We start from the raw sequence: 15,290 nt of genomic DNA, 5'->3' as shown, positions 1-15,290 counted from the left end.
CTTGTATTAAAAGAGTGTAGAAATAGGGTAACTCCGAGAAAGAACTCAGAGAATTGTTATTTTTAAGAATGTTATTCAACTCCGAAGTATTGGTACAAGTTTTGAGGGTCACTGGAATAATTTCTCTGTTAGAATAAAATGTAAATGAATGTTGTAACCACGACAGTGAAAAACGTCAGTTCATAGTTTTGACACTGTCATCAATTCATTTGGCTTTACTTTAGTTTTGATCAAAATCCGATGGTCCTTTGTTTTGACACTGTCATCATTTCATTTGGCTTTACTTTAGTTTTGATCAAAATCCGATAGTCCTTTGTTTGATCACTTCAGCCTAAATCATTTAAAGCCAGTTTGGTTTGTGTTTGTGGAGGTTAAAAAAATTTTAAGCTCTAGCAATATTAGAAGTTGAAAAGTTTCCAAAAGAATCACCCTGTACACATCACTTAGAAAATCCCGAATTAAGGTAATAACAGCCAAGGAAACGTTGTAAATGATTATTTATTATCATCATCAGTTTATTTGGTACAGTGTATGATACATGAAAGATAGATAACAATCAAGCCGCGAAATATATACCAACCAGTGGCCTTGATATGTGCCCAGTTCACAACCTGTCAACGCACTCTTGAACCAAATCCAGTTGACAAGATATCATAAAGCTGCATAAAGAGAATTATATACAATAGGGAACCAGAGGCGACCCGAGCCGAGCCATAGCGACCCGAACCGAACCGAAAAATACAAAATAATACTACCGATCGGGTCACGTGACACGTCCCGAGCCAAAGAGGGTGTCAACATCGATATTTATATCTATTTTTTATATCTTACACAATAGAATTTTTATTGTTTGTACAAAACGAAAAAACGCGTAATAAGTGCCAATACCGGAACGTGCCGGAGCGTCGCGACGCCGCCGAGACGTCGCCGGTTGTGCGTGTAAAGAAGAAGGCACAACAAACGATGATTTGTTGTCAAATGTGAGAAGACACTCAAAACTTTATTAGGAACAACAATTCGGTGGTGGACACGAAATCTGACATTTGAGAAACAAATCATGACGACATCAAGGGGAGAAATGACAGTTGTGCCAATTTGTTTTTTTTTTCTTAAAGAGCTGTTTTTGAAACCAACGTGGAAGAAATAATTAACAATTCTAAGCTAAATCACAACAGTCTTACTTGTACGAACGAAAACGAAACAATCACCGCACTGACAGACTTGGCTGCTGGTTGTGTTGAAACTACGGAGGGCTATAACTTAGGAGACGAAACGAGATACAAAATCGCACTAAAGTTTTCATAAAAAACACAACAAATGTGAAAATTTGTGCTTCGTCCTGTATTTTTCATGACGCTGGGAATACGGTTAAGGCTAAAGGGGACGACAGGGTATACAGGATACAATTAAATATTAGAAAAACTATTCATCAAAACTTATTGAAATTTGGTGTATGCTTAAGAGTATATAAATTGTATCGTTTCAGATGTTTATTAAATTTCTATCTCCATTTGTTCTTCGGATACAAGGCTAACTTGATTTAAAAATTGAATATATTTGAGAAGAGCATTTTTTTTCTGAGTTCTATGGTGTAACACATGCGTACCTTAATCAAAACTTAAACAAAATTTCGAAAATTTTTAAAAATGTAAAATTTTGTTAGCCTTAGAAATGTTGGTTTTATCTATCGTTAGCTCATTAACCAAAAAATAAGTAAAAGTTAAAAATAAATGTTAAAATAACACTTTTAACTGAAAAAGAACACGTTTTAATTAAGAAATTTTAAACACGAAATACTTGATTTTTATGCTACAAAAGATGTCTCCATGATAAACCAACATGACAATTTTTTTTCGCTCAGATTTATTTAAATGTACCATTATTAAAGTAATTATTGCACCAAAGCTTAATTTTTGGCTAATATACAAGTGACAGATGTCTCTAATAACAGTATTTTCAAAGCTAAGTTAGTTTCACTATCCTAAAAAATTTTTGAATTTTTATTTTTTTACCTTTTAATAAAAGCAAAGAGTATTATTAAAAAAATGCTCTTTTAAAAATGATTAAATTTGACCCTTGGTGCCATTTAAAAAAAAACAAATTGGCCTTGTATTTTAAAAATAAATGACGATAAAAATTTGAAAAAGCTCTCAGATGATAGAATTTAAACACTTTTAACTGTTTCCCGTATTTCAAGGTTTTCTGTTTAACCGTTCTGAAAATGGAGATTTGTCGCCCTACCGTCGTTTAAAAAAAATATAAAATATATATTTTTTTTCAAAAATAATTCAAAAAAGAAAAAAGGTTACGTTGCCTCAAATTTAATGAAGATTCTATGATTAAACGTTTTTTAGCTTCCGAAAGAAGTAAATGGTTAAAAAGATAATAGAAAAATAAATTCCGCGCCATATTGCGGCTTAGAAACACACTAAAATATTCTTTACCCTTAAAGAAAGTTAAATTATATCTGAACTGTAGAAGATAAAAACATGGTGTTGCGAACTTTTTGATAGGAAATTTAATTCTTTACATAATATTCCTTACGCTTTTATTGTATCTTCAACTGTATTCCTAGCGTTTTGATAAATATGCGACGATGCGCAAAAAATTATCGCTTAGAATTATGAATTTGCGTTCCAACTTATATTTTTGCAAACGTTGCGAATACTGTTGAGAATACAAAAAAAGTATAAGGAACAAAGTTGTAGAGAATTAAATTTTGTACAAAAAAGTCCGCACGCGATATTTCTATCTGCGATGGTTTAGGTATGACTTTACTTTGCAATACTTGACCACCGGTAAAATGAAGCAAATCCGTCGCTTGAGCGTTTTTGAACGACTTTGGGGCCTAAGTAGTTGAAGATAAAGATATGGTCCCTCGGACTTTTTTGTAGAAAATTTAATTCTCTACAACTTTCTTCCTAACATTTTTCTTGCATCTGTAACCGTATTCGCAGCGTTTTTTAAAATATGGGGCAAAGTGCAAATTTTTAAAAATTGAAATTTTTTTAAATTATAATTTAATACTCTAACTGCCTGTGTCTTTTTTTGTTTGCCGTTATACTAATGCAACCATTTTTTCAATTCATTGCTCTGAAAACTTAGACGGTATTGGAACAACAGCGCTCTCTAGGCGACATTGACGGGACTATCAATCACGGGAACGTTTTATTTGTGCATCGTTTCGTATCCTAGCTTTTAGATATCCGTAGTGGCTACCAAGTCGCGAATAATAAGTCGAGTATTTGTCAACAATAGCAAGCAAATTCAACAATCGAATGATAATACAGTAACAACTAGTAATGATATTGGTCACTTTTGTACTTCGTACGTTAAATATATGATAATACTGAATGATTATTTGCAGCTTACATAGATTTGTATCTTAAGATATGAATAAATGAGTGTAAAATCGAAACGACATCACATAAGCTGCTCCGCAATTTGAACACTTTAGCGATATTATAACATTTGAGCGTCGACGTGACGCAACCCGGTTCCAAAAACAGCCAAAAAATCAAACCAAAACAATAAAGAACCAAACGATATTATTTGCCACCGAGTCCGAACTTCATAAAAATGAGTTCTTTCCCTTTGGAGAGAATATCACCACCGGGCGCCGTGATCTCGTTCAATTTTTGCATAAGATTGGGCCCTTGTTGTTGTTGTTGCTGCTGTTGTTGTTGCTGTTGTTGTTGGCCCATCATCACGTTGGGCACCACCTGGGGCACGCCTTTATGCTGAAGTCGCGATTGATTTTGCGCAGAGAAGGGCTGTTGTTGGCCGCTGAACGCTTGCGGTTGCTGTTGTTGTTGCTGTTGACCGAAAATGCCGCCAAGTGGGCCTGAGGACGTGGTGTTGGGTTGGGTGAGAGGTTGTTGTTGCTGTTGCTGGTTACCACCTAGCCTCATGCCTCTCCCCCTCCCCTAGAAAGGCACAAAAGCGGCACTTATTCATTGGTCAAAAACTGAATGACGCGTGCTAGGGCACTACTGCACACTAAAACTACGATTTGATTTTTTTAGGAAAGACGATGATTGTTAAGGGGGAGAATTCTTGTGTTTCAAATTGTAACTGTCCACAAGTCATTTGCTATCACATACAGGGTGTCCTAGCGAGTAGGTAAAGTCCATTATTCACTTCTAAAGTTTGGTAAAGTAATAATTTTATTTTCCTTAGCCGTAGATACTAACCCTCTGCCTCACGTAAAATAATTTTCAAATATAAAGGTGTTTCTAAAATGAGCTATAATACAAACTTATGTTTTTTTAAATGGAACAGCCTATCTTTTTTGCATTTTTTGATGTAGTTTTTAAAACTAACGATTTACGCTTATTTTAAAAATGTATTACTCAAAAACTGAGACTTCTAAAAAAGTGGGACTTTCACCACTTTAAATTAAAATGTTCAAATTTTAAGAATGTATTTTTTCTTAGCTCACTTTGATTAAGAAAATAAAAATTAAGAAAATTAAGAAGTTTGTTAAAAGGTAAATTACTTAAAAATGTTAAACGGAACACCCTATATTTTATTTTTGCACCTAAGACTTTTAAATTTTCTATCTAATAACAATAACAGTTAAGTGTCTCTTGCTAAATACTTAAAAGATATTTAACTTTAAACATTAAAAATATCATTAAAAATTATTAAGTATTGTTTCAGTGGTCGAAAAGTGAAATTTTCAGCTAATAATAACTTTAAGATTACACTTAGGCCATTATCCGTCACTTTTTACAGTAAAATAATTAAAATTTTAATATTTATGGCAAATTTTTAAATCCCCGTATAAACTCCATAAATGATGGAGTTGCTATGGTTATGGATTGGTTTACTATGGTAACGACAATGCTCATGAATTATCTGCATTGTTGCTGAAATTAAATTTTAAACTCAAATATCTTTTTAATTATTAACTTTAGGCATTTGAAACTTTATGTTTTTAGATAGACAATTTAATAATCTTTGAGAAGCAAAAACAAAAAATAGAGCGTTCGATTTAACTTTTTCAAGTTATTCAACTTTTAACAATCGTCTCAAATTATTTACGTTCCTCATTGCATTGCACCAATCAATTGATACAGAACTTAAGTTTGAATTCTGCTCTTTAAAGTGGTGAAAGTCCGACTTTCCTAGGAGTCTGAGTTTCTGAGTTACACATTTTTAAAAAGAGCTTGTTTTTGTTAAAAAAGTTAAAACATTTCAGAAACTAAGAAAAATCAACCAAATCAAAAATCAAAATCATTAGTTTTAAAAGCTACGTCTAAAAATGTTAAAAATTAAAATTTAAAAAAACCTAAGTTTGTATTGTAGCTGATTTCCGAAACCCTGTATATTTAAAAATAATTTTAGGTGAGGCTTGGGATTAGTATTCATGGGTTAGGAAGAAAAAGTTATTACTTTTTTAACATTTAATGAACTTTACCAACTCGTTGGGACACTTTGTATAACATGAGATTGAAATTATACCAAATTAGAGCAAGCCTTGGAAGTCAAGTGTAACTTTAGCCACGTCTGATGCTGTATAAGACAACATTATCTCAAAAGTGCGGCCGTAAATAAATGGCTAAAATGGCTAAAAGTGTAAATAAATGGCTAAAATGTGGCTAAAGTGTAAATAAACGGCTAAAATATGAATAAAATTACGCAGGCACAGCTTGCTCTAATACAGAATATTTTTGATCTCATGGTGTATTTGATGTACTCTATTAGCTATACATATTTTCTATTAGCTCTATTTAAATCTATAAAAACGTCAACGTCGCATTTTTTCTCAAAATTATCTTTTATAAATTATTCATGCACTTTAAAAAAAATAATACTAATGTAATTTATAGTTTCAATGAGAGATGAATGATTTATGATTTCAAAGTGTATCAAAAAAAAAAATAAATAACGTAAAGTATTCGTGGATAACTGGTCTCTAAAGACCTCAATATCCACTTATTCTTTAATCCTTTTAGATTTTTACCGGTTTTTATTGTAATTTAAAATTTTCGGTAAACAACTGATACGAGAGGGGCAGATTGTAGTTTTTCTGCTCCGTATATTTTTTTGCGGGCATTTAAATTTTTTTAAGATAAATGTAAAACTTTCAAGCAAATTATACGTATTTAAAAAAAATATTGGCATACCATTTTGTTTCTATACGCCTTCTAGAATCATAGGCTTCTTGAATTTAAATTTTTGCCCATAAATATTGATTGTTTATAGGTACAGTAACTACAATGTGAGTCTGTCAAAAATAGGTATGTTTTATAGTATCCTCAAAAATTGTTTCAGAATTTTTCTACATTTTCTTCTAATTAAAATTAACTAAATGGTAAAAAAATATTATTTCTTACATCAAGTAATTAAAAAAAAAACTTGCTTACATGTTGGTTTATGAAAAAAGTATGTTACGAGTAAAAAAGTGTCGCTAACCCCAACATTTAATTAATTAAACAAAACTAATTTTGAGACTAGCAACAAGTTTCTTACGAATTTTTTGCTCAATACACCATTTAATATGCATCGATTTAGAATAACACTAGAAATTACAAAAGTCCAGTTTGTGAATGTTAATATTTATTATTAATATTTTTAATTACGTAATTAATTTTAATTATGAGGAATTGTAAAATAAAAGTAAAATGTATAGCAAAAAAATAAGTAAGAATTTAATACCATTAATTGATTTCTGTGTGAATACTAGTTTTTAAAATATAGTAAAAATATTTTTAGGAGGCTCACCTTGTATATTACACAGAATGAGAAACCAATTTCACTTTGCTTTTTTTTCCGAACGAGCTCACAAGTTCATTATTATCCAAATTTCGGTTTAGTGTTGATTTTGAATATGTTTCTATTAATTTTAACTCAAAAACGATCGTAGACGACCGATACACAATCGAATTTAATTCATTATGTTTCATTTTGAGACTTATAGCAAAAAAATGCATTTCAAGTGATCAAGAAAATAAGCAAAGCATGTTTAGGGTATTTGTGTAAATTAGCTGTTCCAAAATTATAAAAACGCCAACGTCGCATTTTCTCTCAAAATTAACTGTTATAAAATATTCATGCACTTTAAAATCTTAATAGCTAACGTAATTTATACAATGTGTTCAAAAATGGTCGTTTATCAAGTCACCTGTGAAATTTGAACGTAATGTGCCGCTTAGTTTAAATTGTAAATGCCGTCAGAGTGACAGTTCCGTCAAAATAGTGTAAAAAGGCTTCGAAACTAAAATAAGAGAACACACAAAAACAAAAATTACGTAAATATAAAACACAAATCAAAACAAACATTACATTTAAAACAACTAAAAATGCAAAAAATGTGTAAGAGTTTATTCAATGATTTGACAGAGATGACAGTACTGAAACTAAATAATCATTTGAAGAAAGCGGCACACTGAATTTAAATTCCATAGTCGACTTGATGAACAACCGATTTTGAACTAACATTGTCAAAAATGACTGAATTTTGGCATTAAAGATATGTAAGATGAAGAATATTGAACAAATTATTAATAATAATAATATTTCTATGAATCTTCGTCCTCAAAGTTTATTAATGTTAAAGTGACAACTATGTAAATTTTAGAGAAAAAAATGTACGCTCATGTATTTCATTATCTTAACCAAGTGGGTGCATTTCAAGAGTCTTTTATGTCACTGTCAGTTCGCCACCAGATATGGAACAACCTCTACTTTCAATGAGAGATTTAACCATTGATAACAATTTCACAATTTTGTCAACTTTATTTAAAAAAATAATTTGGTAAAATGCGACGTTGGCGTTTTTATAGTTTTGAAACAGCTAATAGTTGTTATTTCGGGTATGTCAAAAGTCGCAGACAGGCTCTTAAGACTAGCTAGATAGAGCTATACAGAACACTATTGTCGATAAAAAAATCACGAAACCTTTTATTTGACTGAAATCAAAAACAAAAAATGGCAACGTCGAACAAGTACACCTATATTTAAACGTTTAGAAAAATATTAACCAAATGTATTACCATGGTAACATTACTAAAAATGTTGCCAAATGTCGCTGCAGTTTTTCCTACGGTTCTTTTTGATAAATTACATAATAAATCAAGTAAACAGGCTTTAAATCATTAAAGACAAAGTTAGCAGGTCTGATTTTCCTACAGTTCCACATTAAAATTGAGCTCAAAAATATTAACCAAACTAAATTTCATCAAATTTAATTTACAAATTACAATGTGTTCAAAAATGGTCGTTCATCAAGTCACGTGTGAAATTTGAACGTAATGTGCCGCTTAGTTTAAAGTATAAATGCCGTCAGAGTGACAGATCCGTCAAAATAATGCAAAAAGGCTTCGATTCTAAAATAAGAAAATACACAACAAAAATCACGGAAATATAAAACACAAATCAAAACAAACCCCACATTTGAAACAACTTTGCAATGCAACAACAATGCAAAAAAATGAGTAAAAAGTTAATTCAATGATTTGACAGAGATGACAGTACTGAAACTACAATAATCATCTGAACAAAGCGGGACATTGAATTTAGATTCTATAGTTGACTTGACGAACAACCATTTTTGAACACATTGTAGGTATTTCTTGCAACCTTTACTAGGTGCTGTATCTTAAATAAGGAGAAATGATTTTTTTTATTTTTTTAGCGGTCAATAAGGCCACTAGTATCCGCAGCTTTAGACACACCCAATACATACGTATCATATGATATTTAATTTTTAATCAAAAATTGACAACGACCAAGTCTCAACATTTGAAGGTTTCTTTATTTTATTTTAAAGTTTTATTTTATTTTAAGTAGTTAGGATTTTTCTTGAACTTGTTTTTGCTAGCACCCCTTTTTAGTTGGTGCCAATAGGCTACAGCCTAGGTCGTCTAATGAGTAATACGGTCCTGTCCCCAGGGAATATGAATGTGCGACACTGAATTGAAGCGAGCGAGCAACAGAAGGATCGCTGATATCATAGTAGGCCGGTACCGCAAGTTCGTTTTAAGAGTTTTGCTAGTTAACGATTATCAATTTAACAAGTTAAAACAAAAGCCACTTTTTCTCTAAGAGCCCACTACAGGGCCAAAAGTATTTCATTGATGAAGAGAAATAGTGTTCAAAAAACACCTTTCTTTTCAGTTTTTTTTCTGGATTAAATAAAGCACTGATACCATTTTAAAACACTTTGTGCCTTACAGCCCGAGTAGAAGAATGTACCCTGTAAATAACTTTCAAAAACTTTACTTACAACGGCTGTGAAACAACAAGGAAAACGGCTAAAATTTAGCGTGGGTATTCTCCCCCTTAATGGGCGATTAAGTCTCGCATACAAACCGTCTATTTTACTCTGATTCTCCTTCATGCACCTATCCCTGCCTGACACATGTAAAGCGTATCAACAACATTAATCGAACACCGTGTATGTATGTTTTGTTTTCATGCAACGCCGCGTTTCTAGCCTCTAACAACACCGAAAAATGGAAGAAAAAACTGAACAGTCAGCAACACAACACTCGTTTTTTTTCACGAAACAGAGACAGCTGTATACTATTTAATGAAAGATGGAGAGAGACAGAGAGAGAGCGAGTATTGGCGTAAATACCTGATTGTGCTCGGTGAAGACTTGTGTATTCGGTGTCGCAGTGTTGATAGCATTGTCTAACTGAGAGGGTAACACAGGGCAGGCATCTAGCAACAGACAACACACAGTACAGTCAGACGCTGCCTCACAACACAAAAAGACTCGTCATTTGATCGCTTTGATTCATTGGAACATGTTTGACAATAAGTCACCTCAATCCCTCTCTGGTTTGGGTACAGTTATCACCAATTGAAAGTGACAAGTGTACGATATATTATTATCAAACATGCGCACTGATACGATCATCATCATGCATTTTGATTGGATGAGGACGAGTCTTGTTGTGTCAAAAACCAGCTGAGAGAGAAAGAGATAGAGCTAGCGATTGGCATACATCGTTAGTGCAAACCGAACATTGAAAAACAGTTAAAGCTTCCGGTTTATTTCTTGCGACCACAAAAAAAAAACAACACGAAGAAATAAACCGAGGTTACATCACACGCTTGCGGACACCGAAAAGACAATTTGAAGGGAGATACACGGTGAGTCGGTTTGAGCCACTCACCCTGTATGTTAAATGGGTGATTCTTTTAGGGCCTACATTAGAAAATTTTTAACTTCTAATGTAGCTAGAGCTTTAAAATTTTATATACAATCCAAATCGATGATTCAACTAAATTATTTTTAAAATGTAAAACTTCCGGATCAATGAGAAATTGGCGCCAACATTGAAATTTTAAATAGCAACCATATTTTTATTGTATTTTCTAATTTGTCTTTTCACAAATGTTACTATTTGCAGGGGTTTATATAAAATATCACAGCTTTTAACCCTTTAACATAAGTGAATAATTTTTTTGCATTTGATAACCTAAGGTTTGAAGGGTCTTCTGAAATCTTCAGTATTGTCAAATGTCAAATTGCAAGGTTACTATGATTTTTTGAAAATGTTTAAAAAATGATTATAACACAGGTTATTCAAATAGAATGAACCTGTTTTTTCAATGGCAATCAAAAGAACATCGACTATTATGGAGACTTTTATCTACATCGATATCTTTCTTTTACAATTTTTGAAATAATCTCAAAAAACAGAATTTTAGCTCATTACTTTCATTTTTAATCTAGTAAACTTTCCAAAATACGATAAAACTGTACTATTAATTCGGTTTCTCGACCATTTTCATTCAGGACTGACTAAGTTATGTAACTTTACATAATTCACTAAGTTACAATAAATAGTTCACGAATGGGTTATTAAACCACGAGTGAAAACGAGTGATTTATCATCCGTGAGGTAAGATGAATGAACTGATTTACACGAAAACGAGTTGAATACAACATTTTATTCTTCGAATTAGACTCAACAAGGCTTAAAATTGCTTTAAATCTGTTAAAACAATTTTTGAGATTTTTTCAAAAAATTAGAAATTTTTTTTATCTTTATGATATATTTTTTTATATATACTAATGTGACTCATTACATTACTAATTTAATTATTACGTGACACTAAATAAATTTTACTCATCAAGAATTAATAAAATAAATAAAAAAAGAAAGAGTAAAAAACTCCTTTTACTATTTTATAACATGAAATTGAAAATGAACTAAATTAAAGCAGGCTGTGCCTGCGGAATTATAGCCGAATGACAAAAATTGACGTACAGATAAGAATTAAAAAATTATTTTTCAAAAATTGAATCCTTGCTTAATCAAAAAGCCTACATTGTAGAATGCCATGTTCGAACATTTAAAAAAATAAATGGGCAGTAAAAATACTCATTTGGTAAATGCTTGGCTGAATTTCGGGAGAAATTTCTCAAAGAATTTTTTTTCGAGACACTTGTTTCCTCGACTATTTTTTGCAACACAAGGTTTTGAAAAAAAAATGTGGCTAAAGTTACACTTCACTTTCAAGGCTTCCTCTAATTCAGTTTAGTACATTTGCGATGTCATGGTAGTTACCTACCGTACATTTACCGATAAGTTTTTCAAAAATTAAAATAAACTTTTGCACTATTCAAGTGAACAAAAATCGTGTGGACATACAAAAATGTAAGAATTAAAGTTAGCTAAATGTCACATTTTAGGGGGTATTGTAAAAATGTAGTTATTTATCAAAAAAAAATATTTTTTTTGGATAAGCTTAATTTTTTTGAATAGCGAACTACCATGAAACAATTTTTTTTTGGTCAAGACTGTAAACTAGGGGTTACAACTACCTCATTTAAATTTAGTTTTTGTGGAAAGACATTTTCATACTGGGTTTTCGTTTGAGAAGAAAAAGTGCACAACATAAAATCAAAATAAAATTTGATTTTTAAGATATGTTTATATTATTTGTAGCCTTATATCTTTCACTAATTATTATTTTTTGACGGCAAGTTTTTACCTTAAACAGTTTAAACAATAAGAAAAATAAATGTTTCCATATCTTTTGTTCCGTCGGTATACACAGGTTGTACCTAAGTGAAAAAATGAAGCTTGGCCTCACTTGCTAAGAATCTTTGAATGCTCTAAATAATTGTTCCAAACGAACGAAAACTGACTTTGATTAATTTTACATTTTGCTTTATTTAGTTCAATATACGCCGTGCCTTGTAAGTTTTATTTTTTAAGCTAAATTTAAATAAACATAAGTGTTCAGGTGGCCAATATGTAGAAAGATACTATGAAATTGTAAGAATAACATAATAGGGTTAGGTATGACAAATTTTTCGGCATCTATCAATAAATTCATGTCAAACCGCCGAAACCAACGATTTAATTTAGAATTTCAGCGGCTTTTTTATACGTTTAGCGATAATGCCGCCGGATGACGGTCTTTTTAGTATAAATTATGAGTCCCGCCGACGGTTGTTTAGCCAGTGCCTTTAAAAAACAGAGTTATAACAGTTTTTTATAACCAATTTTAAAAAAATCATAGTAGCCTTAAACTTTTGAAAATTCTCGAAGGCTCTTTGAACCTTCGGTTATCGAATGCAAAAAAATATTCACTTATTGCAAAGGGTTCCAAGGCTGTGATATTTTAAATAAAAAATTGACCTATGTCCAAAACTATAAGTATCAACAACTTTTAAAAATTGTACTCAGTGTGAGAAGGTGAATTCAAAAAAGCAATAAAAATTTATGGTTACTATTTAAAATTTCAAAATTGGCGCTAATTTGTCGTAGTTTCCGAAGTTCGGCCATTTTGAAAGTAAATTTGTTGAACTCAGAATAGTCGATTTAACTCGTATACAAAATTTTAAACCTCTTGCTGTATTAGAAGTTAAAAAGTTTGTAATGTAGACTTTAAAAAAATCACCCTGTATATATAAAAAGGGGGAGTGTTGCTTGGTTTGTGTTCTCTGTTCTGTCCACCTGAAAACATGTAAGGGGGGGCACAAGTGTGTGATGATCAAAATCCGGGGCCCGAACGCCATCCCTTCGCACTTTTACCTTTATTCCTTTGCCGCAATTGGTTCTCTCGTGGTGGTGGGGGCGGTCCTCTCGCTCCCGGTCCAATCCCACGTCCGCGTTGGCCACGCCCCATTGAGCCACTCCCCGCTTGCGACGTCTGCCCAACTCCGTATTGTTCAGGCGCTTCGGTGAGAAAATTCGACGGGACTAGACCTCTGACCCCATCAATCTCACCCATATAGAACCCATCGTCGTCCATCTCCCCATACACGTTGATGATTTGGCCCGTGGTGAAGCTCAATTCCACCTGCAGTTGGGACAAACTTTGGGGTAGAGCTTTTGGTTGCGTTAGCCCCTCCCAAAACCCCGCCCCTTTCATTTATAAGCGTCTCACCTCGGCATCCACATTCGGACTCAACTCCTGGGGGTCGTAGTCATACAACGCCACCATTCTCTTGACCGGCATGTTGGCGTAGATGTCGCCCCAGCGGTCACGGTTCTGGTTACCCTCCACTTCCATGACCATATTATGGGGCACATAACCTTTCCGCCCCTTGCATTCGCCCCAATAGAACCCATCAGCGTCCTTGTCCCCGAACACTTTAATCGTATCACCTTCGGAAAAGGGAAGTTCTTCGTCACAAGCGTCCGGATTGGGTGACATTGTGGCGGGGTCGTAATCAAAGAGGGCGACGAAATAACGCGCCCGTTTCTGGGGATTGGGCGGGTTTGGGTTGTTAGGACCCGCCCTTGCCCCGCCTTGCATCACGCCCGAACGCATGTTCTGCATTCCGCCACGAGGATTCGACTGGCCTGGAAACAAAGGCGGGATTAAGGGCGGAGCTTGATTAGAAACGCAAATTATTGGGCATGCGCGACTACAACTTACCTATCGGCGTGTGGGGGTGTGTCCTGTGTTAAGTGTTTGGGTAAACCGCATAAAAAATCGGTGTACAAAATTGAAGAAATCAGGGAAAATCCGGGGAAATCAGAAATTTTAATTAAGCCAGGCAAAAAAACGATAAAGAGCATAATCAGTATAACTATTTTTAGGATACAAAACATAAGTAATTTTTTTAACTGCATTTTTGAAATATTCATAAAAAATTAGGGTACCCTTGTTTTTTTGTTTTAATAGGTTTTCAGTACGTAGTAGGCCGAGCTACTCCCATTTCAACTGATTTAGGTTAATTTTTGTATTTTTCATATTGTTTATGCTGTGTTTGCATATTGTCATCACATAATTGCTTAAACACGCCACTAAAAACACGTGAACGTGAACGTTGTACAATGTGTTCAAAAATGGCTGTTCACCAAGTCACCTATGAAATTTGAAAAAAGTGTGCCGCTTAGTTTAAATTGTGAATGCCGTCTATGTGGCAAATCCGTCAAAATGGTACAAAAATCTTTGCCAAAAAATGCAAAAAAGTGAGCAAAAAGTTAAATCAATAATTTGACAGGGATGACTCAGAAAGTACAGTTAGTATTATTTCTATTTGGACAAAGCGGCACATTGAAATTGAATTCCATAGTCGACTTGATGAACAACCATTTTTGAACATTTTGTTTGAACATGAACATAACCTGACTTTTAATTTGTGCTTGCATCTAGGATACGCGTTATTTTGTCACGTCAGGTTAGTGAACCAGTCAAAAAGCCAGTGGGCGGTTCTCAGCCAGTGACGTCATGATGACTTAAAATTTATGTTTTAGGAACTCTTGCAAATTTTTGGGTATAGATCTCGTAGAAATTGTGTTATTTTTCTCAGAGGTTTAATTAGGTATAAAATAAACAAAATCTACGATTTGCTGGACGAGCTTTTATTAAAATATGTATACAGGGTAATTTTTTTAGAGTCTACATTAAAATCTTTTCAACTTCTAATATAGCTAGAGCTTTAAAATTTTATATACGATCCAAATCTGAGTTTCTGAGTTTAAATAAATTATTTTCAAAATGTATGAACTTCCGGGACGATGAGAAATTAGCGCCAACCTTCAAATTTTAAATAGTAATCTCACATTTTTATTCATTTTTTAATTCGTCGTCTCAAACGGAGTAAAACTTACTGTCATAGTTTTAGACATATACCAATATTTTTGTTAAATTTTTTATTTGCAGGGGTTGATTCAAAATAACACAGCCTTTGGACCCTTTGCGATAAGTTTTTTGCATTTGATAACCGAAGGTTCGAAAAGCGTTTTAGAATTTCAAAATTATCAGTTGTCAAAACTCAAAGCTCGTATGATTTTTTTCAAAATGGTTATCAAAAAACGGCTATAACCCCGTTTATTTCAAATGAAACGACCTTATTTTCTTAA

General features: G+C 32.9%; 1 protein-coding gene across 9 annotated transcripts in view; it reads right to left on the bottom strand.

The window, feature by feature from the left end:
* Positions 1 to 480: 480 nt before the first annotated feature.
* Positions 481 to 15,290, bottom strand: part of Rbp (RIM-binding protein) — a 45,370-nt gene continuing 30,560 nt past the window's right edge. For 7 of the 9 annotated variants that reach the window (XM_008196820.3, XM_015981139.2, XM_064358321.1 and 4 more), the window contains 4 exons: positions 13,363 to 13,781; positions 13,008 to 13,275; positions 9,587 to 9,672; positions 481 to 3,926 (listed from right to left, as the gene is read on the bottom strand). In XM_008196820.3, the coding sequence (XP_008195042.1) occupies positions 3,549 to 3,926; positions 9,587 to 9,672; positions 13,008 to 13,275; positions 13,363 to 13,781 (1,151 nt within the window). In that variant the 3' untranslated portion in view covers positions 481 to 3,548. Of the gene's footprint in view, positions 3,927 to 9,586; positions 9,673 to 13,007; positions 13,292 to 13,362; positions 13,782 to 15,290 lie in introns of those variants that run through there. The other 2 variants (XM_064358322.1, XM_064358323.1) reach the window with 2 other exon arrangements.

Source organism: Tribolium castaneum, chromosome 8 (genome assembly GCF_031307605.1).
Source record: "Tribolium castaneum strain GA2 chromosome 8, icTriCast1.1, whole genome shotgun sequence".
Lineage (NCBI taxonomy): Eukaryota > Metazoa > Arthropoda > Insecta > Coleoptera > Tenebrionidae > Tribolium > Tribolium castaneum.
Note: the sequence above shows the minus strand (reverse complement) of the source record. Positions and strands in the feature narration are given on the sequence as shown.